Below are 25,390 nucleotides of genomic sequence, written 5' to 3' on the forward strand. Positions count from 1 at the left end.
TTTACTGACTCCTAACTTCCCTTAAGCTTTACTGGTTACTAATAGTGCACATGAATTCGACACCCTTTAGCAATCATGTAGTTCTCAATCAAAGCAATAATAACTTGACCTCACTCAATGATATTACAACGCCATAAAATGATGATTAAGGGTACCAAGATTTATGCACAATCACTTCCCCTGCAGATAACAGTATCCAAAGAACTCTCAGCTTCTATCCACATTACTAACAACTTCTATCCCCAAAAAATTTAGCGAAGTCATATCAAACCCGTTCAACACCTTCTGTACAAATCAAGCAATGTATAAAGTCTTAACTTCTCCTATATATTATCCATTTCTTTTTCTTTTTTTCTGTAAAATAAAATAATACAGTAAACCAAAAAGAGGAAATAGGAAAGCCGGAAAAGAGAGCACACATTTATACACAGAAAATTAGAAAAAAATAAAAATGAAAGCAGCAGGAGCCTATGTACAAAACTTCTATTTTTGCAACTTCCTAAACGATAATTTAACACTTTCTTTAGCCTATCAGTTTCTTCACAGTAATTCATCACCATTTACATATTCACACTATCTTCAATCAAGCAATTATAGCTCCAATCCATCAAAATTGAAAGCACTCACATTATTTCCACCCTACAACCTTCTGTGTCACCTATTGACCATAATAAAATTTAGAAAAGCAATAAAGCTTGAAGTCCGTCAAACTAGCACACAATCTATCCAGAAGCCGAGGACAGAGTCAATCATGCACGTCCGAACTTTCATCCATCCATGATACAAGGCTGTTGACATGAGGTAGGCATGTAGCAGAAGACGTTGGGATACATTCCTCTACCATCTCAACCTTCGTCAAGTCTTCTTGCTGAAAGTCATAAGCATATAGCGAGCCATCTTCGTCTCTCTTGAAAATAATATCTCCCTTGATCCTTAAACTGAAATAGGGAATCATGTCTATAATGGAACCCACTGTGATACTGTGATTCTTTGTCCAGACTTCCCCACAGAAACCCTTCAAAATCCAGACGTCAATGCGGTTTATCTCCTCATGAATGACAAAACCCAATGCGCCTCCCATTTCAATAATCCTGTCATGAGTTCTGCAACTTTTGGGGAGCCTTATTTGGTGAAATTTCTCCTTGTGGACTTCCACAGAAACAATGTAATCGCTCCGATCAACTTGAGGAATCCAGTGCAAAGCTCCAATTGCTGAAACAGGTGTATATCCGAACCAACCAAAGGGCCCGAATGCAGGACCATTGACCCCTCTCCATGCCTTTTTTCTAAGACTCAAAATCTCACAGCTGACAAACCCGTCATCCCGAAACAAATGGACTATTTTATATTCACCGGTGACATCACTCAATGCAAAACCATAGGATTCATTATATGGGCGATGTAAGGTACCGAGAGGAAGAGCAATCAGCTTCCTGGTCACAGGATTCAAGACTATAAGTCCTCCCTTCTTAACTTTATTATCAAGTAAAATTAGACCATTGCAGGTGGCTCTGATACTTCCCAAGCAATTTAAACTGTACCCTCCTATCTCAGTCTTACCATTTTTAATTGCAAGAAACTGAACAGAAAATTTTGTAGAGTTTAGGGACGAGTTGCTGAAAATGGGGATACAATTTGGCGGTAGAAGTTTTGATTCAACTGAGACAGTGTTCGGATTCTCTTCTGGAACAGATGCCATGGAAAAAGAATATGACCTTTCCTCTCTTATTGGCGATAGAAAAATCAAAACAGATTCAGATCGGTTGAGATGAGCATTGATGAATTTGGGACTTTTAATTATGCTAAACCAAGGCTTGCACACAAAACTTGACCTCTGAAGAGATTCAATAGGAAGTCGTACAAGGATGCTTGAGATACAATCTTCAGGGAGATAAGGGATCTGTGTTTCTTGTGGATGTTTTTTCTCTTCCTCTGTTTTCTTGCTCAATGATCTTTCCTCCACTAGCCTCAATAGGCCCCCCTTCTTGCTACCTATTGATTTTGCCATCATCAACTTCAGCTGAAGGTCTTAAAACCTGCAGATAAAATGATGAAGTTACAAAACTTTCAGTTTTCAAATGAAGAGAGAAGGAAATGGAAGCCTAGATATGAAGAGAAGATAAACCAGACTTGGTTCATATTACGCGTGAAAAATACATTTTAGTTTATTAAAAGGGGACTATTATCTTTTTTTTACCTCTATTCAGTTCTATGCTATGTGTTATTGTAGTAAATAAGCACCTTTTACCCAGAACCTTGTTTCTCTTTATAGACTTATGACTGCAAACAGTAATAGAATGATGATGCAAAATATCACAGCACACGAACACAAAATTTTATAGAGGTTCGACAAAAACTTTGCCTACGTCCTCTGTGTGATCTCTCTTGAGAATCACTAGCACTATGGAGAATAACTTGATTACAAGTACTTATTGAAATCCCTATGCTAATCCCCAACCCCTTTGCTAGATCTCTCTATCACCATTGGCTCTCCCTGCCCCTGTGTTTGTATGTTAACTAAGCACTCTCTGAGATCTCTTTTTGATCTCTTCTCTGATCTGAGGACACATTATGTAACCTCCCTGCAGCCCTATTTATAGATTATAGGTGCTGGTTACAAACATGTCACATTTAGGATTCCTAAAACTATTAGAACAAGGAAAGAGAGCTAGCTTTCCTATTCCTAACTAGAACAGAACTTACTTTCCAGGTCTAAATCAATAGGAATAACTCTTCCTATTCCAAAACCCATTAGGATACTGGAAGAATTCCTGTGCGCACTAATCTTCATTTACCCATCTGGTTTTGTCTTGAATCCTAATCAATTTAGGCATATCAACAAGCCAAATTCACAACAGTTATGTCATATGTGATGCATAACCAGATATCACATATTTATGTACACCCTCAAAAGCTTCTTTCTTGCAATTTTTTTGTACTTTTAAAGGTCTACTTGAAACAGAATTATCCCAATGGCATTGCATAAGTTGCCACTCCCTCTGCATCACTATCTCTTGAAAGTCCATTAATATATCCTCAACATTCATCCCTAGTGAGATTGGACGTACATGTGAGCAAAGTAGCAAAGCTAACAGCCAAAGTCCAAGATAGGAATCTTAAACTAAGACCCTAGGGCTCATTCTACCTGTATATCTTACAAACAACAACTTTTGCAAGCTTGTGCATATGCATGATGGTCGAGTATTAATTAAAAAGGGATGTCACCAAAACCATCAATTGGACAATGGTCTACTATTTTATGATAAAATTTGAGGAGTTGATTAAAAATATGTAGTCCAATACGTCTAGGGTAAGTCTTTTAGCACTAGGTCTCCTAACCTGTCCACAAGAAAATCTAGCTAAAGGATTTGATTCATAATCAATGTCTTAACTCTTAGCATAGGTGTTGTAATATGGCATGAATGCATACAAAATAAAAAAATATAAAAAATAAAACTGAAAGGGAAAGAAACTACCTAATGAACTGAATTGAAGAAATTTGGGATAGAGCTTAGAGTTCCTATTTTTTTCATTTCTGGTGTAATCTATACTATTACGAAAGCCATCTTGTTAATTAAAAGGTAAGAGAAATATCAATTTGTTATGAAACTTATTTTGAAAATAGAAGTTTCTAATAAATTCAAAATGCTTTGGATAGAAAATTGTTAATAAAGATAAGTATTGTTAGGGTGTGTCCTGTAACGTTTTATGAAACTATTTTTGTAATACTGGATTGTAGAATGAAAACAGGGAATTAAACTACAAGTTTTTAAGATGTAAATACATGTTCGGCACAAGTATTTCAAAATTTGAAATATTAAAAACATATCTATCACTCAGTTTATATATATATCAAAAAAAAAAAAACATATATATATATATATATATGTAGCACTCAGTTTATACAATCTGAAACTCTATTTTTTTTCTTCAAAAAGAAAAAATCATTTTTAGTTTTTCTTTAGTAATTATGAAAGATTGACTATTTTGTTTGTATTGATCATGAATCCTTTATTGGTTGTTATGAGAAAAGAAACAGAGTATTGTGAAGGAGATTGAACAAGAAGAACCAAATCCCTCAATTTTGTTTATAAAATATATCATATAAAATTGCAAGCTCCTGAATCTTTAGTTCAAAAAGATAATTCAATCAAATGTCTCAACCTTAATTGTTAATTCCTCTAGCCCATGAGATAATCCAATTATATTGAAGCATAAAATGCCGAAGCTTTCACCCTAAATCATCCATATAAATTAGATCTGACACATGAAAGAGGGATTTTCTAAATCCTTGATTCTTCTCCACTGCATGATGATCTGCAAGTTTCAATTGATTGAAAAAGATGGGGAAGAAGAAAGTTAAAACAGCAGATAAAGTAGATGAGATCATGAGAAGAGAGGATACGTCTTAATGGAAATTGTGGGAGAGAAAGAGAGAAAGATCAAAAAATAGGAGAAGAGTTTGTGGATCTATGTGCTTAAAAGTAAAAAATAAAAATAAATCACTTTCTCTAATTGCAGGGTGGGTTGTTTTCAGGAAACAAGGAAAACGTCAAAAAGTCATTTCCCATATTTATTCATAGTTCCTGAATTGTTTCCTAAAATTTGTTTTCCTTGTTTTTTAAATTTAATGCACCGAACGCAAATTACATAAGTTTTTGAATTCGTAAAATAAAAAACAGTATCGCAAAATGATACCGAACGAGCCCTAAGTGTTTCTAGAACATTTAATCTTCTCTTCTGAAAAAGTAGAAGCAACAAAATTCAGCATGCTTTCATACACATAACAAATGCATGAGGAGATATGATCCCTATCAGTTCGGTGTCATGGTTTGAGACTGACATAAAAGAGAATCAAAATTGAAGGAAACAAATTACCTTTGAGAAAAAGTATTACTCTGGGGAACTACGACAAAATATTGAAACATGTATCAAACTGATCTAATTCCCTCTTCGGCAAAACTCATTCAAAATGTTCAGTTTTCTACATAGAGCTTTCTAAGACCTTACCCTGTTCCATCTAGTCCAACATGGACGTGTTAGGAAGTTCTGAGACAGCACTCGACTGTAACGCCCTAGAAACATTAACAGCGTACTTCAGCTCACAACCTAGAAAATAGTTTACATCAGCCTATCATTAAAGCAGGAAGAAATCCATTTATTTGCATCAACTTTTGAAGGGGCTCATTCAAGACTTGCTCAGACTATTACTCAACAGAAAATAGGTGCTTTCGTTTCGGCTCATCGGGATAGGGGTAGACAAAAGAGAGATTTTCATCGTTTGTGGATCTTGGAATGGAAGACTAAAGCATAAGTGACCGGTTCGCTCCGGTCACTCTACTTTTTATCTCCCCAGATATTTCAACGAAGATGCTATAGCTTCAATCTTCGTTTTACCTAGGTCAGGTTACAGGACAATAACTGATTTTTGTAAGTTGAACAATACTATGCTATTTCCCATGCTTTGGTTTTATTTACGTAGAGGAGGTAGAATGGGCAGTTGGTCAGATCTAGTATGGATCTAATTGTTACTGTCCCCTTGTTGTCTGCATGAAACAAATAAAGAAAGCTTTATGTGTTCTTAAGTTCATGTCGTCAATTGACTAAAGCAAAGACCAGCTGGATCACTTTTCCTCAGTTGTACCAGAAAATGTTCTATGACTTCGACGCAACAAAATATCGCGATAAGGCATAACTATTTGATGCCTTTGGCGAAACTCAAATTGCAAAGAACAAAGATGCAGAACAGAATGAAAATATTCATATAGCTCCTGGAATTTATCTGGAGATTATCACAAGGGATGGCACGGATCCACAGGGAACAAGGTCTTCAAATTTTTAAAGACATCAACAAACCTATAAAATGCAGTATTCAATAAATTAAAAAAAAGATAAAAAAAAGGTAGATAAACAAATTGATCGTTCTAAACCCATAGCCTTTTCCAGCATCCACATCCCCTCGCAAAATAGATAATGAAACGTTACTTTGAATACTAACATTTCCTATATTATCCAAGTTTTTCCAAATTTTCTTATTCTAGTTTTCAGTCACCCTGAAACTGCTACAGTCCATCATGTATTGAGAGAAAAGCTTTATCCTCAGTCGTGCTTTTCAAACTCCAGATTCAGAAATTTCATTATCCTAATGCATAATTCTTATTTACTCACAACATATTTCCTAATTTAAGAAACAGTAGAAGCAAGAAATTAATTAGTATCGAAACCTGAACTGTCAAGGTAGATTCAGTTGCTTAAGTTGCTCCTGTACGCTTAAAATTAGACTCTGTTGAATCGAAAATTCAAGCTCCGCCAAACCTTCACAACCTTCTGCCTGCACAGTAACACATACGAAAACAATAGAGTGAATTCTATATCATCATAACATCAGCAGTTGACAACCGACTCAATCTTTAATAGAGTACTTATAGCTTCTGCTGACACTTGCCTGTAAAGCTTGCACATTCCTCTCCAGCTCAACTATCTATTGAAGTCTCCGAACACATGAACGTTGAGTAACTTGCCTGCAGTAATTAGTATTTTAGTTTCTGTACACATCCAATTATGCACACTAATGCTGTTACAAGAAAACTGCAATAATAGGAAGTAGCATCCCTGTAAGATCTAAGCAAGCAACGTATAATCAAGAAATGAACATTTTAGCACATGGTCCACTTGGTCTCCACCAAAATACGAACAACAAAAGCCTGCATCTTGGTATAACTAAAAACAATAGCCATACCAACTCATAGAACTCGACAATAATCCTCGCCATAAGGACCCAAAACTAAACTAACCATTCCAACCACAAGTATAAGATACACCCATCATATCACCCATTTTAATAATCAAACAAGCTCAGCAATAGTTTGCAATAATAGTTCAACGATTATGGACACTGCAATGCAAACATGGGCAAAATCAAAAGAGAAAGACCCAAACCATCTCAGCCATTCAAGAACCCAGACATTGTTGGACACTGAAAATGAAATGATCAAGAAACTTAAAAGACTGAGAGTGAACCTGATGATGATGAGACCACTGGAGACTGAAAAGTTTTCTGCTTTTGGTAGACCCAATAAGAACAAGGAAGGCCGGCTTCGTCTCCGCTGTATCCAAAGTCATTGTTTTGTTTTTATTTTCATCTTAAAAACCAGAAAATGGTCACAACCATTGACTTGACTTTCATCTCTTTCTCCAATCCTGTATCCTCCCTCTCTCTCTCCCCTTTCAGTTTTGACAAAGATAACCCTAAAGCTGAGTGAAAACTGCAGAAACCGATCAAATTAACAGGGTCATTTGTGTCAAATTCAAGTATCAGACAAAAAAAAAAAAAAAGTACCAGAGCAAAGAGGAGGGTATAGACATAGCACCCGAAGCAAATGAAAAGTATACTCTGTGGGTTAGAACAAACGATGTTTCTTTATCGAATTCGGTTAAAATCGGATGAGTCTGGTTTTAGACGAACCAAAACCAAACTGAACCAGTTTTGCAGTAACAAAAATACTCCACAAACGAGGCCTACAAGGATTAGAGTTGGGGCTTTGAAATCACTGGGACACCATATTGTGTTTGGCTGTTTGCCAAAGGACTTCTATACTTAGGGCCCGTTTGGTTCTCGGAATGGAAAGGTTGGGAATGGAAAGTTGGTCATTTCCTGTGTTTGGCACACCCAAGGAAATGAATAACTTTCCTGCATGCAGGGAAAGTATGAAGGAAAATGAATCTCATGAGGTTATTACCCTTTATTTTCCCTACATTAATTGCACATTAATTGTCTACTCTAAAGATTATTTTAGGGGCCGTGACCACTTACCAAATTTTAGCCTAAAAATTGCCTACTTACTCCACTAAGAGTTTTTTACTCTCTCTGTCTGTTTCTCTCAACTCGTCTCAGACTCTCTCTCTCTCTCTCTCTCTCTCTCTCTCTCTCTCTCTCTCTCTCTCTCTCTCTCTCTCTCTCTCTCTCTCTCTCTCTCTCTCTCTCTGAAATTTCACTCTGATTTCGACTTCCGCAAGCACCGGCGACATCACAGTGGGGTTGGCGGTGATGACGAAGCGGTGAGGCCACAGTTGTTTGGTGACTTTGGGAGAAGTTCAACGTGATTGGATTCGAACCGAGAGGATCCGAATCGGATCTTGCAGAACCAGACACCTCGATCACCTTGTTGCTTCGAATAGGACTCCGATCGATCTGTAAGTACATCCATTTTCGGAGGCAAGAACCTAGCGAGCACAGGCAGCAGATCAAGGAAGCCACCGTCTCCGTGAAAACCCGAAACAAAGCGAATCTCGCCGCTGGGTCAATCCAAAACTCGAATTCTACACAGCCACCACTCTGGTTTCTCCACCGCCCGGAGCCATACCTGAGATAAGCCAATCACTAGCTAGTCCTCCAACCCAACCGGTCGCATCTTCCGCCGCCCAATCCGATCACGACCCCCAAACCGCCGCCGGGGAAGCAACAGCGAAAAAACCAGCCGGCCTCACACTCTGGTGGGTGCCTAGAGCACTTTTTTTTTTTTTTTTTTTTGTATACTGTGAGCTCTGAGAATGAGGAAGGAAAAAAAAAATTACGTGTACGATTGAACATGTAAATTGATCAATTGTATCTGTAGTGTATTCATTTTAGTTTTGGGAGTTTATGCAATTCACTTGAGGGCAATAATATGATTATTGGAGGGCAATAATATGATTCTTGTGGGCAATAATATGATTATTGGGAGGCAATAAAAAGAGTATTGGGAGGCAATTATATGATTATTGAGGGGCGATAATATGGTTACTGGGTATTATTAGGGGGCAATAAATTCAAACGCCGGAATACGATCACTAGTCCGACGACCGAATTCGGGATTCCGGTGACCGGTTGCAGGATTCCGGTCTCCGGTCACTGGAGTCCGGCAAGATCTCCGATGACTTCTCTCACCAAGTGACAAAGAAGGAGAGGGCAAAATTGTCCCAAAAATAAATAAAAAAGAATAAAAAAATACTTAATTGGGTATTAGGGAAATAATCTCTTAGAGTGTTTGGGTAAGTGGGCAATCTCTTAGAGTGGGTGAGTGGGCAATTTTTAAGCTAAAATTGGGTAAATGATAATTTCCCCATTATTTTAATGGTTGTTATTACCAAATTATCTAAGAAACTTTTGGATTTTGAATTGTTTATGTTTTAATAATAAAGATATTATTGAAAAATTGATGTTACGTACTTTCCTATTCATATACTAACCAAACATCAGAAAGAAAAGTAAAATACATTTTCCAATTACTTTCCCGGCGTTTTCAAACATTTGTAGAGAAACTAGTGGGAAATTTACTTTCTCATGCTCATGAAAAAGACCAAGGAACTAATTTCATTTCAAGCAACCAAACGAGACCTAGGTATAAACAGAATATCTCTAAGAGAGTTGGGCAGATGCTATTTTCTTGAATTATACATTACATATTTCTTACACCTCTTTGTAGTCAAACATGAAACAAATGCCAAAAATTAAAGAGAGACAGGGAGATAGAAAGAGGCTATTATTGGCGATTGCTGCCCAAAATTGTAGTATGCAATCTATGTTTGATAAGTATACATGCATATTCCCACTGTCACTAAATTGAAGCTTAATCAATGAACATAATTGGAGTTGATTCATACAACAGGAATTGTAGACATATACCAAGTTTTAAATCTCTAAAACTATTCCATCTAATCTAGCTAGATGCTTATTATTCTAGTAAATCGTTGATCCCTTTTCCATATTTTCCTGGATGCATGAGAACCATCTAATCAACTTCGGATATGGACTTACTTGAATGCTCCCAGTGATTCACCACATGACTACATGAGGGAACTGATCAAACCTTAATAGCCGACGCAGTGCAAACTATAGATGAGTCGTGCAAAAAGTCATCAGTTGTGCCTGAAACAAGATAGCCGAAGGTTGAGGTTTCTGAAGTAGGGGCTAGTCTAGAAGATCAGAAGCCTATCGTTAACAACTGGAGGCAGAGCACAAGGAGCCGACCGTTGTCAACTAAAGCCTTGGAAGTTCTTGAAGTTGATCTCTCCATGCCAAAGAGGAAGAGAAGAGGGTGAGACCTCGCGGCATAAGTCATCGATCATCGAAGTCCGGATCCTTTGAATGACTGCAGCTTTTGATGTTTATTAGTACTGCTACTAAAACAGGAAATGTAGCTTTAATAATACATGTTTCTAATACCAAGTTTGAATAATTTGTGCTTCCAAAATAAGTGAAACAATTACATGTTATTTTAATTTTGTTGTTAAACTCTTGCCAGTCAGAACTGAGCTAATGACATGCATACCCCTGTACTGAAATGTTTTGCTGAAAATATTTAACATTCTGAAATGTCGCACTATTTCACGTCAGTTTTTTTTTTTGAAAATTAATGAAAACTTCATTAATAATTACCAATGGGAGAAAACCCAATGGGAGGAGCCCAAAATAAGGCCCCAACAAGGAAAATTACAACTCAACCATAATCTACATGGATAGGGCAAAAGAGTGTAACCCTAAAAATTAAATAAAACATCATCTCCTACAATAATAACACAACCGCCACCGCTGCCAGGAGCTAAGAGGTCTCGAGAAGTGCCAAATCGAAGGGATGAGAACCGAAAAGCCACTACCAGTAAAATCCCAAAAATGCAAATCCATACAAAACCAAAGTTTAAGGGGATGAGAGAATGGAACCAACACCAAACAATAACTATCTCTAATCCACCAAAGAGACTCAAACCAGGGAGGAAACGAAACCACTGAAATAGGATAGAAGTCAATAGCAAAGAAAAAATCCAATGGTTAATGGGGGGTGAAACACCCATGCGTGAGCACCCATACACTCTAGGTAAGTGTTTCTCACTTTTAAGAGGTAGTGACGACAACCTTCAAGGAGTAGGCCTTTGGTAGAAGGAGGGGAGCTGATGTGAGGTACTGGATGAGGGGAATCATGGAGGTTTATGGATCTGAAAAGTTTTTGGAATGGTCGGCAGAGAAAGGAGGAACCAGGTCCTCTGGAACTGAACATGTGCCAGCAAAATCACCACAAAATGGGTGTAATCATCACAGAGGGTGTAAGAGAATCAAGGGAAAATGATTAAGAACAAGGGAAAAAGGAAAGAGAGGCCAAAGAGAAGCCGCCCCCAACTTTCAAGCCGTCGATCTAGATCCGGAGGGATCTAGATCTGGGCAAGAGAGAAGGGGGAGGGAGATTGGTGTTTTCAGATCTGTTTTCTCTCTCTACTTTTAGAGAGAGAAGCTCTCGAATTTGAATTTGAAGGTTTTCTTATACTAGTAATTGGCATGGCCTACACACCTGTTAACTACTTCCGACATATGACGAGTCAATTATGATAATTTACACCTCCAAAATATGAAATGAAGTTAATGAACAATACATACATACAACCCAATACCATTTGATCTGGTGCAAATAGTCTTTTTATAAGTAGGAGTCTTGATTTCAAGTTAGAAATATGTGGTGTATAGAGTACGTGGTTTTCCAATTGAATGGAAAACAAAAACAAAACATAAAGACATCGATCTTAAACTTGGACAATACCTGGTATCCATGGCAACGAACTGTTCCCACCATTAGTAGCAAAGGGTCCAATTCGAGGCAAGATTTTAAACTAAAATGGGAGCTCGATTCAAAGAAGTTGAGTCTGCAAGGCATATATTCTTGTGAATGCTCAGAACTTGGAGAAAATGGTTATGAAGATCTGTGGGCAAGGATGGTGAGCAATGCCAATAATATTGTTTCAACTTTCAACTGTAAAAGTTGTCATTCAGGAAGACATTCAAAGTAGTTGCTTTGATATATATTCTTTTTTCATTCGAAATATTTCATTTATTTCTTGCAACCCATACACTGTACGTTAATCGATAGACCGTTTTATTTTGAAATGCTAACTTCCCTTAAGCTTTACTAGTTACTATTATGCGCACATAAATTGAACACCTTTAGGAGTTTAGGCTTTAGCAATCATATACTTCTCAATAAAAGCAATAATAACTTGACCTCACTCCATGATATTACAATGCAATAATATGATGATTGAGGTTACCAGGATTTATGCACTGACACTTTCCCTGCAGATAACAACATCCAAAGAACTAGACTTTCGCGGATAACAATATAATGATTGAGGTTGTCAAAATGTCTATTATACCCTCACATATGTTTTTTTTTTTTAATTTTTTTTTTATGGAAGTTGGAGTATAATATATGAGGGTATATATAATAGACATTTTGGTGTGAAAATGATGCCACGTCAGCGATTTAATTGAGATTTTGACGGAGATCGAGTTAACAATAGGGACCTTAGAGCATCTCCAACAGTAGGAATTATTTTGTAGTTAAATATAGCTAAAATTGTGAAATATAGCTATTGATTTAACAATGTTGCTCCAGCAGTAGTAACTATTTATAAATAATATACTATATTTTATCCAATCATAAACTGACATGTGGACAAAAGAGGAGAGATGAATATAACTTTTGCTTTAGCTATGCATGATTCTCTAGCTAAATATAGCTAGCCAATTTAGCTAAAGCTAAATTTAACTTAGCAATAGCTAGTCTGTTGGAGTTGAATTTTGCTTTAAATATAGTTATATATAGCTAAAATTTGAATTTAACTAGTCTGTTGGAGATGCCCTTATATTGTATGAAAATTGAGAGTTTGAGGAGCATTTAGGTGAAATTGAAACGGGAGGAACTAAAACGTTGAGACCCTATAAGTATATGGAGTAAACAGCATTTAGTCCTATATATTTTTTTCTCTTTTTTCTGTAAATAGAATAATACAGTAAACCAAAAAGAGGAAATAGAAAAGATAGCTAGGGAAAAGAGCACACATTTATACACAGAAATTAGAAAATAGAAAAATGAAAGCAACAGGAACCTATGTACAACTAAAACTCCTGCTTATATATAGTCGGCAAGTTTTAACTCTGACCTAGAGCGCTGCCGCCTAGGGTTTCCTTTCTAGGGTTCTAGAAAGCGACGATCGATCGTTCATGAGTATGGACGTGCTTAGTTGGAACTGCAGAGGCATCTGCAATGATGTAACAACGAGGGCGCTGAAGGATCTTATCTCTCAGAATCGACCCCAAGTCGTGTTCCTCTGTGAGACCAAGATTTCGCGTCGGGAAGACTTTCAAACGCTGCACCGAGCTCTAGGGTTCCAGCAATGTAAGGAGGTGTTGAGCAATGGCCAATCAGGTGGCCTAGCTATGTTCTGGAACGATGATGTTTAGGTTCAGGTCAGGACGATTTCCGCCCATCATATTGATCTACACATCGGAGGGGGACCGGGAGTGCCGCTTTGGAGGTTAACTGGGTTTTATGGCTACACCCGTACTGCAGACAGAGATCGGTCATGGCAGCTCCTTAGGGATCTGAGTGATCTGGATTCTTTACCGTGGATAATAATAGGAGATTTCAATGAAATCTTGAATAGTAGTGAGAAGATTGATGGACCGATTCGACCGGAAAGACAAATGCGGGGCTTCCGGGAGGCTCTCGGGTATGGGGATTTGTTGGATCTGGGTTTTATTGGCCCTATGACGACTTGGTGGAACTCAGCTACTCAATTACGCCTGGATAGGGCCGTGTGTACTCCATCTTGGTGTGATCTTTTTGGATATTCCAGGCTCCGACATTTGCCGCCGTCGGACTCTGATCATGTTCCCATTTTGTTACAAGTTAGTACGGTACCTTTGGCGGTTAAGCCCCGACATCATCGTTTTAAGTTTGAAGCCTACTGGCTTCAGCATAGTGATTGTGATGAGGTGGTTAAGGAGGGATGGATGACGGACGTTACTGGAACTCCTATGTATTGTGTTACGAAGAAGATTGCGTTCACACGCATGAAGCTGGACAGATGGCAGAAACAAGCCTTCCGCGGGCGGCAACAGCAAATGTTGGCGGTGAGAACCCGATTGGAAGAGCTTATGGATGTGAATATTTCTGAGGCGGTCCAAGCTGAGAAGCAAGAGTTGATGGAGAGGTTACAAAGGTTACTATCCCAAGAGGAATTGTTTTGGAAACAGCGCTCTCGAGTAACTTGGCTCAAGGAGGGGGATAGGAACACTGGTTTTTTCCATCGAAAGGCATCTAATCGAAGCAGAAAGAACAATCTGTCCGGTTTGTTTGATGAGACCGGAATGTGGCAGGATGACGATTCCGGAATGGAGAGGGTGGTGACATCCTATTTTTCTAGGATGTTCACTGCATCAGAGATTGATTATGAAGCTATGGAAACCACTTTGAATGCTATAAAGCCTTCTGTGACCCAAGGTATGAATGAGATTTTGTGTGCCCAATATACTCGGGAGGAGGTCAAAGCGGCTCTTTTCCAAATGTATCCTACGAAATCTCCTGGACCTGATGGAATGCCTCCACTTTTTTTCCAACACTATTGGGACTTGATTGGGGATGATATCACGGCTGCAGTGCATAGCTTTCTACATTCTGGCCAACTTCTCCGTCAGATTAATTTTACACATATTTGCCTCATACCCAAGGTTAGTAACCCGGAACATATGTCGGACTTGCGACCCATCGCTTTGTGCAATGTTATTTATGAGATTTGCTCCAAAGTCATAGCTAACAGGCTAAAGCTGGTTTTGCCTGAGGTGATTTCACCGTTCCAAAGTGCCTTTGTGCCTGGGCGCTTGATTACAGATAATATATTGGTTGCTAACGAGCTTGCACATTTTGTGCACAATAAGCGGGATGGAAGTGAGGGTTGTATGGCTCTAAAGCTTGATCTTAGTAAAGCGTATGATCGGATGGAATGGATTTTTCTCCGCAAGGTGATGATCAGATTAGGTTTTGCTCAGGGTTGGATTGAGATGGTAATGCAGTGTGTAACCTCTGTCAGATACTCTTTTTTGGTGAGAGGTAAACCACGTGGATTGGTACTCCCAAGCAGAGGACTGCGGCAAGGGGATCCTTTGTCACCATATTTGTTCTTGATTGGGGCAGAAGGCTTCTCTGCACTGTTACAACAGAAACACGAGTTGGGGTTATTGCCAGGAATTGAGGTATGTGCGGATGCTCCTTCGGTGAATCATTTATTGTTTGCAGATGACAGTATGCTTTAGGCACATGCTTCGTTGGAGGTGTGTTATGAGCTACAGGATGTGATTGAGACGTATGGTAGAGCCTCTGGTCAATTAGTCAATTTTGAGAAGAGCTCGGTCGTTTTCAGTAAAAATGTTTCGGAATCCATGAAGGAGGAAGTATCGAGTCTGTTGGGGGTTGAGGTTGTTGCCTCACATGACAAGTATCTTGGTCTTCCAACCTATGTAGGTCGAAAGAAGACATCTACTTTTCAGTATATCAAGGAGAATTTGTCTAAGAAGATTTCTCATTGGCAAGGTAAATTTCTCAGTGGTGCAGGGAAAGATATTCTAATTAGGGTTGTTGCTCAAGCTCTACCTAATTATGCAATGAGTGTTTTCCAATTAACGGCCGGATTTTGTGAAGATTTGGAACAAATGTGTGCGAGATTTTGGTGGGGGAGTACAACTGCTAAGAGGAAGATTCATTGGAAGACTTGGTATGCTTTATGCAACCCAAAGAAAGCCGGAGGTCTTGGCTTTCGGAGTTTGGCCACTTTCAATTCTGCAATGCTTGCAAAACAGGCTTGGAGGGTAATTTCCAATCCATCTTCTCTGGTGGCTAGAATCTATAAAGCGAAATATTACCCGGACGGTTCCTTCTGGTCAGCACCAGCCCACTCTTGCTCGTCCTACTCTTGGCGTAGTATTGCTTCAACTAGGGATGTCTTGAAAGCCCACTCCTACTGGCAAATTGGAGATGGTTCGAAGGTGAGGATTTTTGAGGATTGTTGGATACCAGAACTTTCAACCGGAAGACCAGGTGCAACTCCAGAGTCGGTGGGTACTGTATATCTAGTCAAGGATCTCATAACCGCTACTGGGTTTTGGAATGTGTCTCTTCTCCAACAGTTGTTTCCATTGGCGGAGGTGGAGGTTATATTACGGATTCCTTTGAGTCATCGCGCTGTGGAGGATAGGTTAGTATGGCGGTTGGCTAAGGATGGGCAATTTTCGGTTAAGTCTACCTATAGTAATTCGGTGCAGGCTTCTCCTAGCATTGTTCCGTTTGATCTTCCTGTGAGTGATAGGTTTTGGCAAAAGCTCTGGAAGGTGACTGTCCCAAACTCAGCCAAGATATATATTTGGAAGGTAAGTCATGATATTCTTCCTTCTATGGCACGTCTTCACTCAAGGCGGGTTCAACTGGATTCACAAACATGTGTCCTTTGTGAGCAGAGTAGAGAAACAACTCTCCATCTTTGCCAACAGTGTCCTTATGCTAAACAAGTCATTCAATCTCATGGGGTGCTGGGTCACATTTGCTACAGTCCACAGGTGGAGGGTTTGAATCTCATTGGATGGTTGAATTTCTGTGTGCAGGCGCTATCCTTGCAAGAATTGGGAATCCTAATTTGCTTGCTCTGGGAGATTTGGAAGGAAAGAAATCACCGCGTGTGGGAACAAAAAAAGAGTGAAGCTTGTGATGTAGTTTTGAAGGCTATGTCACGTTTACAAGAGTTTGTGTTTTATAACTCAAAACCGGTCAACTCGAGCACTAGAAGGGCTAGAGGTGTACGGTGGTTAGCTCCTCCAGTCGGGGTGCTCAAAGTGAATGTGGATGGGGCATTCAATCATACTACAAGAAAAGGAGGGATAGGGTTTGTAGTCAGGAACTCGGATGGTCATATGCTAGCTGGTGGAGGTAGGCCGTTGTCCGGCTTAGTCTCAGCGGAGCATGCTGAACTTTTGGCTTGTAAAATGGCAGTTGCCTTTCTTTTGCAGCAGGAGCTTCACTCGGCAGTCGTGGAGACTGATGCTTTAGGTGTACAACGTCAACTAGTCATGCATGGTGGGATTACACATGTCGATTTTGGGTAGGATTTATGAAGACCTGGCTACGGTTTTGGCAGCCAATACAGACTTAATTATTACGTACAAGGGCAGGGCTGCCAATATGGTAGCTCATACTTTGGCTGCCCATGCATGTGACGAACCCCAAGAGTTTTTCTTTTTTTCTACTCCGTTTTTTCTTCAAGCTGCTATTGCAGCTGATATTTCATTGATGTAAGTTTTTACTATTAATAAAGGGCTGACCTCCTTCCTCTCAAAAAAAAAAACTAAAACTCCTGCTATTTTTGCAACTTCGTAAACAATAATTTAACACTAGCTTTTTTTAAGCCTGTCAGTTTCTTCACAGTAATTCTTCTAAAAAAAAAAGTTTCTTCACAGTAATTCATCACCTTTTACACATTCATTCTATCTTCAATCAAAGCAATTATAGCTCCCATCCATCAAATTAGATTTGCGGAATAACGTCCCTACAACTAGGGAATCGAAGGTACTACCAAAACCACCTTCACGGTTTCTATGGCAGAATGCAAATCAATATAATCATATGGCTTTGGATTTGATTCCTCCAGCCTAGATTACAAGATGGTTTTCGGGGAGTACTAGATATGAACCTTGGTTTAGTGTATTTTTGTTGAAAACTGGTTCTTGGGGAATCACTTCCAGAATATATGGATCGAGGTTTGAATTTACAATCTGATATGGAGGGGATACTGCTAAATCGAAGTATTCATTCGTTAGTTCCAATGAAAAAAAGCTAGCATACACTAGAATTCATTGGAACTAAGTCAACTAACCAATGAATACTTTGATTTAGCAGTATCCCCTAGCCTCCATATCAGATTGTAAATTCAAACCTCCATAGTCATGTCCCCTGGGAATGATTCTCTAAGAACTGGTTTTCAACAAAACTACACTGAACCAAAATTCATATCTATAGTACTCCCCGCAAACCATCTTTTAATCTAGCCTGGAGGAATCAATTCCAAAGCCATATGATTAATTATATTGATTTTCCTTCTGCCATAGAAACCGTACGTGAAGGTGGTTTCGGTAGTGCCTTTGATTTCCTAGTTCCAGGCCGGCCTTATTAAGTTTGCCCCCTGTTTTTCTTGTACAGGTAACGCACGAGTCATAGCCATTCCAGTATCAAAGTTGAAAACACAAATGTAGACAGAGGAAATCGCAATAAAACTCTGTGGCTTCAAAGAAAACATTGCCATGAGGGAATAGATCGAATTTTGCTTGCATCCCGCCTCTGGCAACTGTATAGAAAAAACAAAAACAAAAAACTATGTTATTAGGTTTAGAATATTTTGTTAATGACCAAAAGAAAAATGAAAATTGAGAAATAATGGTCAATAAAATAAATATCTATGGCTTGTTTAAAAAATAATTTTATTGAAGATGATTGAAAAAGACAAAACAAATGATTTTACCCACAACCATTTAGTTTATTGGCATTAGTTTCTCATACAATAGTTTTAAAAAGCGAACCCTAAGTCTCAAGTGCAGCGAGAATAACCTATTTAGGCTTCCTTCATCGAGTGAAGCAGCAGAGCACGCACTCCCTATATGCTCCCGTTTTGATTGGGTGGTAGATCTTGTTGGGTTTGTATGGTTAGATGCAACTAATGATGTGGCGAGTTCGTTAATTTCCACAGCCCCACACTGCCTATTAAACCAGTTAGGTTTGTCTACTGTAACATATTTTATATGTTTACACATTTTGACCTGACACGACCCATTGACAACCCGTTGGGATTTTTAAATGGGCCAGTAGTGATCAGTTTATATGGTTTAATGAGTCATCAAATTTAACATGGCACTGCATTTGTTAAACTGGTCGGGTTTGTCGGAACATGTTTTATATTAACCACAACCTGACCCGACCAATTGACAACCCGTGCTATATATGCGCCATGGCTGAATCTGGGTATTGCTTTTACAAGTTTTTCTATAAGATTTCCTTTACTTAGCATACGATTTAAAAGTGAGCGCCTATATATATGATGACTCTGATCTTTGGATTTCTAATTGAATTCATTTTGTAAAAAACAACTAGAGGAAAAAAAATCTAATTAACTTGGTGGTAAAAAAAAATCAACAAAGAGAAAATATCTATGGGAAACAAAATATTGGTAACTTTTGCAATCACCCTTATTTTTTATAAAGCTGGGCGGATGATTTATAAGGCTATTTGTATATCGATCGTGTATAAATTTAGGAAATCAGGATAATGAAAATTATCATTGATGAATTAATGATTTGAATGAATGATGATACAAGGATTAACGATAAATATCATCATACCTTTGATAAATCATGGTTTCGATGACTTTTTAAGATGCCTCATTTTTCTCTTCAAAAGCTCATGATCTTTCTCTTCATCTTGGCTTTCACACGCATCATAAACTACCACTATTCTCTTTCTGAATCACGAAATTGGATGGGTAAATAATAAGTTTGAGATGACAACAGATTTTTCAACAATTGAAAATAGAATAGTTTCTTTTCTATTTCATATCGGGTTGTGAAAATGAAGGGCTTTAATAATCAAATCAGTTTGATATCTGGTTTTGGGCATTGCAATCAGTATCTAAGATTCAATTTATAGGTCAATTCTAGAAGAGCATATTTGAAAAAAGGATCGGTTTCTTATCTTTTACAATGCAGATTGCGAAACAATGGGCGCTAATAATCAAATAAGTCTGGTATCCGGTTTTGACAAAAGTTTATGCATTTCTTGTGGATCGAAACGTTACCTGGGAATTGTTTCCTATTGGGTGCTTTTGAAATCCATGATTTTCTAATATAAATAAAATTTACTCTCTTTCTTTCTTTCTTTCTTTCTCTAAATCACGAAATTTGATAGGTAAATTAATAAGTTTTGAAATGACAACAGCTTTTTCAACAATTGAAAATAGAATAGTTTCTTTTCTATTTCACGTCGGGTTGTGAAAACGATGAGTTTTAATAATCAAATTAGTCTGGTATCCGGTTTTGGGCATTGCAATCAGTCTCTAGGATTCAATTTATAGGTCAATTCTAGAAAGAGCATTTTTTAAAAATGGATCGGTTTCTTATCTTTTACAATGCGGATTGCGAAACAATGGGCGCTAATAATCAAATAAATCTGGTATCCGGTTTTGACAAATTAAAGTTTATGCATTTCTTATGGATCGATACGTTATCTCTGGGAATTGTTTCCTATTGGGTGCTTTTGAAATTCATGATTTACTAATATAAACAAAATTTACTCTTTTTTTTTTTGAATAAAGGGTGGTGCGACTGCCCTCAAGCCTTGATTAATGAAACTGTCGAATACAAGGGAGGGACATTGAGCCTAAACCCCTGATTACAATACGCACTGAGAGAACATCCTGAAATACTATCATGAGTCTCTACTAAACAACTGTATTCAACTAAGCACCAACTAGCAAAGATCGCTCTATTGGCAACTCGATTACAGCATAGCAAAATTTACTCTCTTTCTTTTTAGTGAAACACAAGAATGAAAAAGTAACTTATTGTAGTTTCTAAAGCAATTTGTATTTTAAAGTTCAAACAAAAAAGACATGGTATATAACTGAAAAAAGAAAATATGATTTTTTTTTTTTTTTAAATAAGGGGGTGACAATCCATTAATAAGGTAGAAACACGTGTACAAAATACAATAACCCACCCGCAGTGGGCCCGTCAAAATCAGGTTACTTCTAGCGACCCTAGAAACACTAGTATTCCTAAGTAAAGACGCATTAGACAGCAATGTAATTCAAGTAACTGAGTACCCTGCACTACTAGATAATGAACCGAGCCAAGTCAAGTTGGAATAAAGCTTCGGGGACCTCCATGTGTAAAGGGGGTTACCCTAAAAGCACTATCCACTTGAACAGAAGATTCAGCCTACATGTAGAGCTTCTTATTCCTCACTTTTTGAGAGGGATTCAATCCATCCTCCTTCATCTTAGCTTTATTCTTGCTTCCCTAGGGATGTCCCATCTTGCATTTCTTAGCAGGAGACACCACTAGATCTCCTGCGGTAAGGCCAAAGCGAGATAGTGATCAAAATCAATTAATTGCACCGCCTTAAGGGGAACAACCTATTTCGATCTTTTGGAATAGGTAACCAAAGTCGAATCAGCAACACCCTTTACCTCGGTAAACTGTAATGGTTCAATAGAAGGAGTAGTAATCATACCTCAACATCATCGTGTCCCTCCTCAGCGTCAACCCCTCTTGGAGCTAGTATTGGGGTGGCTGTGACCCTGGCCTACTGTGCTGGAAACATTTGCACAATCTACGTGAACGCCACCTATCCCGGCAATGAAACCATTAATGGAGTAGTGTAATGATTGGGAATAGGGGACGAGAAAATGAGCTTAGCCCACAAAGCAGGGCTGCCTCCCCCATTAACACCAACACTACACCAAAAAATGAATCAGACAACACATATTAGACGACAGCAAACATTTTAACTGTCGTCTGAAATAATCAGACAACAGCAAAAAAAATTCTGTCGTCTGAATTTTTAAATCAGACGACAGTTGTTACATTACTGTTGTGCAATTGTAAATCAGACAATGGCTGTTTTTTTGATGTTGTCTGAATCAATCAATTCAGACAACAGTTATTACATTGAGGTTGTTTAAGGTTGATTAACACAATGGTTGAAAAAAGATGTCGTCTGATTGTTTTTAATCACACAACAGTAATTACTTTTCTGTTGTGCAATTGCTATTAATACAATGGTTGAAAAAGATGTTGTCTAATTGTTTTAATTCACACAACAGTTTGTTAGTTATCTGTTGTGTCACTCTCTTTCAGACAATGTACCTGAATTGATGTTGTGTGAGTTTTAGGGTTCAGTATATATGCTAGCTAGTTAACACTTTGCCAAATTTTCAATTTTCATTTCCCTCCATTCCACCAAATTTTACATTTCACATTGACTAGTATTTAAAGGAAAGAACCCTAGCCCATTTGCTCCTTCTTCCTCTCTCGGCCGCACACGCCCCTCTCTCTATCTCTCTCCCCGGCTCCCCCCTTCTTCCTCTCACCATCTCTCTGTCACGCCGGAAAGCTCGACTTCCGGCCGTCGACTTTTGGCATTGCCACCACCAAAAGATAGCATAGGCGATGGAGAACAAAACCCAGCCACCCCGCCCTCGATCGAGATCGCCGAACCACCACACACGACCCCTAAAGCTATGTCGTCGCTGTTCCTTAACCCTCTTCGATCTCCGGCCATCTTTTCAATCTAAAACACGGTATGTTTCTCCCAGATCCAACCTCCTCTTCTTCTTCTTCCTCCTCCCGATTCTCTCACTCCCTCCTTTTTCCTCTGTAAATTTCTCTGAATCACTCTCTCTCTTTTTCCTGCGTTTTGTTTAAATTTTCTACGGCCTGTGTGTTTGTGTCTCTGAGTCTGCGACTTAGCTGCTTGTGTGGTTTGATTTTGATGCATGGCTCTGATGTGGTTCGATTTTGTTTGGTGTTTTGAAAACAAAGATGGATCGGTACCAGAGAGTGGAGAAGCCAAGAGCAGAGACGCCAATTGATGAGAATGAGATTAGGATTACGAGCCAAGGGAGGATGCGAAACTACATCACTTACGCCATGACTCTGCTTCAGGTCTCTTATCTAATTTTGGCCTCTCATTTTTAAGTAAAAAGTGGTGCCTGTTGATTGGTATGTTTAAATTTTTTTTAGCAGACTCGAAATTTTAGTGTTTAAACTTGTGGATTTCTATGATATGTGGCAAATTTTGTAATGATATTAGTCAGATGTATGAATTTGTTTTGATGAATGCCGTTTGGGAACACGGAATAGTTATTGAACTTGTGATAATTGTTTTTTAGTTAGCTAGCTATCTATATATGCAATTGGTTGGTAAGATATACTGCTTATGCAAGTCGAAAATGCAATTGTATGATATATAGGCAACTCGTGGATATACATGTGTATTATGCTGCTGGTTGTTGTTGTAATAGGCTTCTCTGATGGATAGCATCTAGTTACTATGCTGTGGTGCTTTTCAATAGTGTGTATAAATTTCTTCAATGTATCGCAGGACAAGGGTTCGGACGAAATTGTTTTCAAGGCTATGGGAAGAGCTATCAACAAGACTGTGACGATTGTGGAGCTAATTAAGGTTAGATGTCTCATTGTGTATCACTATGCTGGATGGTTATATGTTCACTAGATCTAATAGGCTGACAAGTTAGTCTTATTACTTGTATTCCAGAGAAGAATTGTCGGTCTTCACCAGTATACTACAATTGGATCCACCGACATAACTGATACTTGGGAACCCCTTGAGGAAGGCCTTCTACCGTAAGAGTCGCTAAAACTAAATGTGCCCAGATAAAACTAAAGCTGCTTCTAAGTCTATCTTATAGTCCAATGATTCAGCTCCTTCAAACTATCCACTCTCTTTGTTCTCATTCATTGTTATGTTTGATAGCGATTACACTTTCGTCTAAGTTAGGTTATTAATACAGTGAGAATTGATTATGAACATTGAGAAGGTTTACCTTTATTTGTTTTGGATATTCAATTATGTGTTGGGTGTTCATCTTGTTTTGATTATGCTGAAATCAGAATTGGGTTTGTTGTGTTTTGGTTTTAGCTAGCTGGTGCGTGCTTTAGGTGGAGTTGTAGCGTCGTCTTCGCTTTTGGGGGTTTCTTGTTTCTCTAGGTGCGTGCTTTATAATTGAACTTCTTCTCTAGTTTCTCTAGTCACAAATGACATCTCCTCAGTTAGGAAGCACTTCCATTAATTGTTAATTTACCTTGCTTTTAGAAGGATTCAGTTACAACAATCTTGTTTTCAATTCCAGTTTGTGTTCTGTGGTGTTGAAAGTTGGAGAGAGATCGATTGATATGGGAATGAAGGTGGGTGGTTTGGTAGAGCAGAGCAGAGAGATCCATATAAGTTCCTTCTTTTCCAAAGTCCTTGCTATGTTTGTCTAACTGGTGATATCTTTCAATTGATTTTGAGTTTTTGGGTTTGTTTTTGTTAAGTTCCAGCTCTTCTATTTAGGATTCATTGGTAAAAACTCAAGGTAGAAAAGAGGTTCTGCAAATGTGAATTTGTGTTTCTGAGTTTCTGACCCAGTTGCACTTTTACTGAAAACTGTACATTTTGGTTGGGAACTTGAAATTATTATCTTCTTACAAATTGCAGTAGACATCTTAAAGATCGTTTCAGAATTGGAATCTCCTAAAAACAATTTTTCTAGAATTACTTATGATTTTTCAAAGTTGCAGGTCTGCTGCAGGAATTTCTGTACACAGCAATACTGTCTTTTTCTTTCGGTTTCTTTTAGTAGTTTTCTACGTCCAATCTTTCTTGAAAGCACCAGTACTTGAAAAGTAGGCATTCCCATCCTTCAAATGAAATCAGTCTTACTCTTTTTGGAGTTCGTACGAAGGAATTATGTCATCACGAAGTTAGCTCTATGCATTAGGATTTCTGCAGCATAATTTTCTGAAAACATTGAGTACTTTTCTGGGTGTTAAACTATCTCAGTTTCTTGTGTGGACTGAAAGAAGGTCTTATGTTAGCTTGTTCTTGTGCTTGACGTGGCTAGAGTTTAGGAAGACACCTAAATCTAGTTTTATTCTTCTTTTGACTTTTCATACCTATATTCCTAGTTTAGGGATTCCATGTAACTTTCAAAATTTCTGCTTATTTCAGTTTTTCTCATTTGCTTCTCCAAATCATTTAATCACTTTAGTCTATAATGTTGACTCAGAGTACTTGTGCTACCTATTCTTCATTCTTTTATTCCTAGTGCATGCTAGACTGGTGGTAGATGAGATAATGGGCTTGGGATTTCCTTTGCTTTTTAGTATACATCACCTGACCTAGTATTTTTCATCTTACTGCAGATACAAGGATGCTAGTAAGACTTCATTCAAGTCCTCAACTCGGTTAGTATATGATGCAAGACTACCCAAAAACTTGGGAAGATCAGAGATGCTCAAGCTTCAATCAAATTTTGTACAAGTACTTTCACTTTTTGTTAGACTAGTCTGTAGCACTTAAATGCAGATATGAAACTATCTAAACAATGGATATGTTAATTCCTGTGTTGGGATGAAATAGTTTTTGGAATTAATGGATGTGTTTCTGGAATCAGTGGATGTGTTGTTTTTATTGTGCAGAATGTATGTTTTTATCTTCTATAGCTGACAATTCAATACCAACAGCAAACCATTGTCTAACAAATGAACATAACAAAAAGAGAAACAAAAAACTGTTGTGTGAACCATCCATCTACAATAGTTTTCAAACCTAATCAATTGTCCAACTAGATATAACACAACAAAAAATTAAAATAATTTGTTGTCTGAAGTTAAGGAAGACCACAGAGAATAGGAAAGCTATTATTGTATGACTTGATTTCAGACAACAGTTTATTAGAAGATGTTATATTATGAAACAATGATATACAA

At 38.1% G+C, this 25,390-nt stretch overlaps 2 protein-coding genes across 9 annotated transcripts; one reads left to right on the forward strand and one right to left on the reverse strand.

Moving 5' to 3' along the window:
* Positions 1–399: 399 nt before the first annotated feature.
* Positions 400–7,503, reverse strand: LOC133745695 (putative F-box protein At3g28280). Of its 4 annotated transcripts, XR_009863741.1 has the most exons (6): positions 7,340–7,503; positions 7,021–7,265; positions 6,442–6,521; positions 6,225–6,327; positions 5,011–5,109; positions 2,070–4,317 (listed from the first exon to the last, which is right to left on the reverse strand). XR_009863741.1 is itself a non-coding variant. In XM_062173811.1 (5 exons), the coding sequence occupies exon 5, from the start codon at positions 2,009–2,011 to the stop codon at positions 746–748; it is 1,266 nt and encodes a 421-aa protein (XP_062029795.1). In that variant the 5' UTR covers positions 2,012–2,036; positions 5,011–5,109; positions 6,225–6,327; positions 6,442–6,521; positions 7,021–7,257; the 3' UTR covers positions 400–745. The 4 variants fall into 4 exon arrangements, 3 of the variants coding, with proteins under 3 accessions (XP_062029795.1, XP_062029796.1, XP_062029794.1); XM_062173811.1 differs by lacking the exons at positions 2,070–4,317; positions 7,340–7,503 and adding an exon at positions 400–2,036 and having other exon boundaries at positions 7,021–7,257; XM_062173812.1 differs by lacking the exons at positions 2,070–4,317; positions 5,011–5,109; positions 7,340–7,503 and adding an exon at positions 400–2,036 and having other exon boundaries at positions 6,316–6,327; positions 7,021–7,257.
* Positions 7,504–21,935: 14,432 nt separating this feature from the next.
* Positions 21,936–25,053, forward strand: LOC133746066 (uncharacterized). 5 transcript variants are annotated; one of them, XR_009863925.1, is made up of 6 exons: positions 22,275–22,561; positions 23,001–23,081; positions 23,175–23,263; positions 23,559–23,627; positions 23,770–23,824; positions 24,824–25,053. XR_009863925.1 is itself a non-coding variant. In XM_062174230.1 (5 exons), exons 2-5 carry the CDS (start codon positions 22,439–22,441, stop codon positions 24,978–24,980), a joined length of 450 nt encoding a protein of 149 aa, XP_062030214.1. In that variant the 5' UTR covers positions 21,936–22,197; the 3' UTR covers positions 24,981–25,053. The 5 variants fall into 5 exon arrangements, 2 of the variants coding, with proteins under 2 accessions (XP_062030214.1, XP_062030215.1); XM_062174230.1 differs by lacking the exons at positions 23,559–23,627; positions 23,770–23,824 and adding an exon at positions 21,936–22,197 and having other exon boundaries at positions 22,439–22,561; XR_009863923.1 differs by having other exon boundaries at positions 22,309–22,561; positions 23,563–23,824.
* The last annotated feature ends 337 nt before the right edge of the window (positions 25,054–25,390 follow it).

This window comes from Rosa rugosa, chromosome 4, assembly GCF_958449725.1.
Source record: "Rosa rugosa chromosome 4, drRosRugo1.1, whole genome shotgun sequence".
Lineage (NCBI taxonomy): Eukaryota > Viridiplantae > Streptophyta > Magnoliopsida > Rosales > Rosaceae > Rosa > Rosa rugosa.

Coding starts and splice junctions, on each gene's coding strand:
- LOC133746066 (XM_062174230.1), top strand. CDS start 22,439: ATGGATCGGTACCAGAGAGTGGAGAAGCCAAGAGCAGAGACGCCAATT. Junction 22,562..23,000: donor ACGCCATGACTCTGCTTCAG/GTCTCTTATCTA, acceptor AATGTATCGCAG/GACAAGGGTTCGGACGAAAT. Junction 23,264..24,823: donor CTTGAGGAAGGCCTTCTACC/GTAAGAGTCGCT, acceptor ATCTTACTGCAG/ATACAAGGATGCTAGTAAGA.
- LOC133745695 (XM_062173812.1), bottom strand. CDS start 2,011: ATGATGGCAAAATCAATAGGTAGCAAGAAGGGGGGCCTATTGAGGCTA.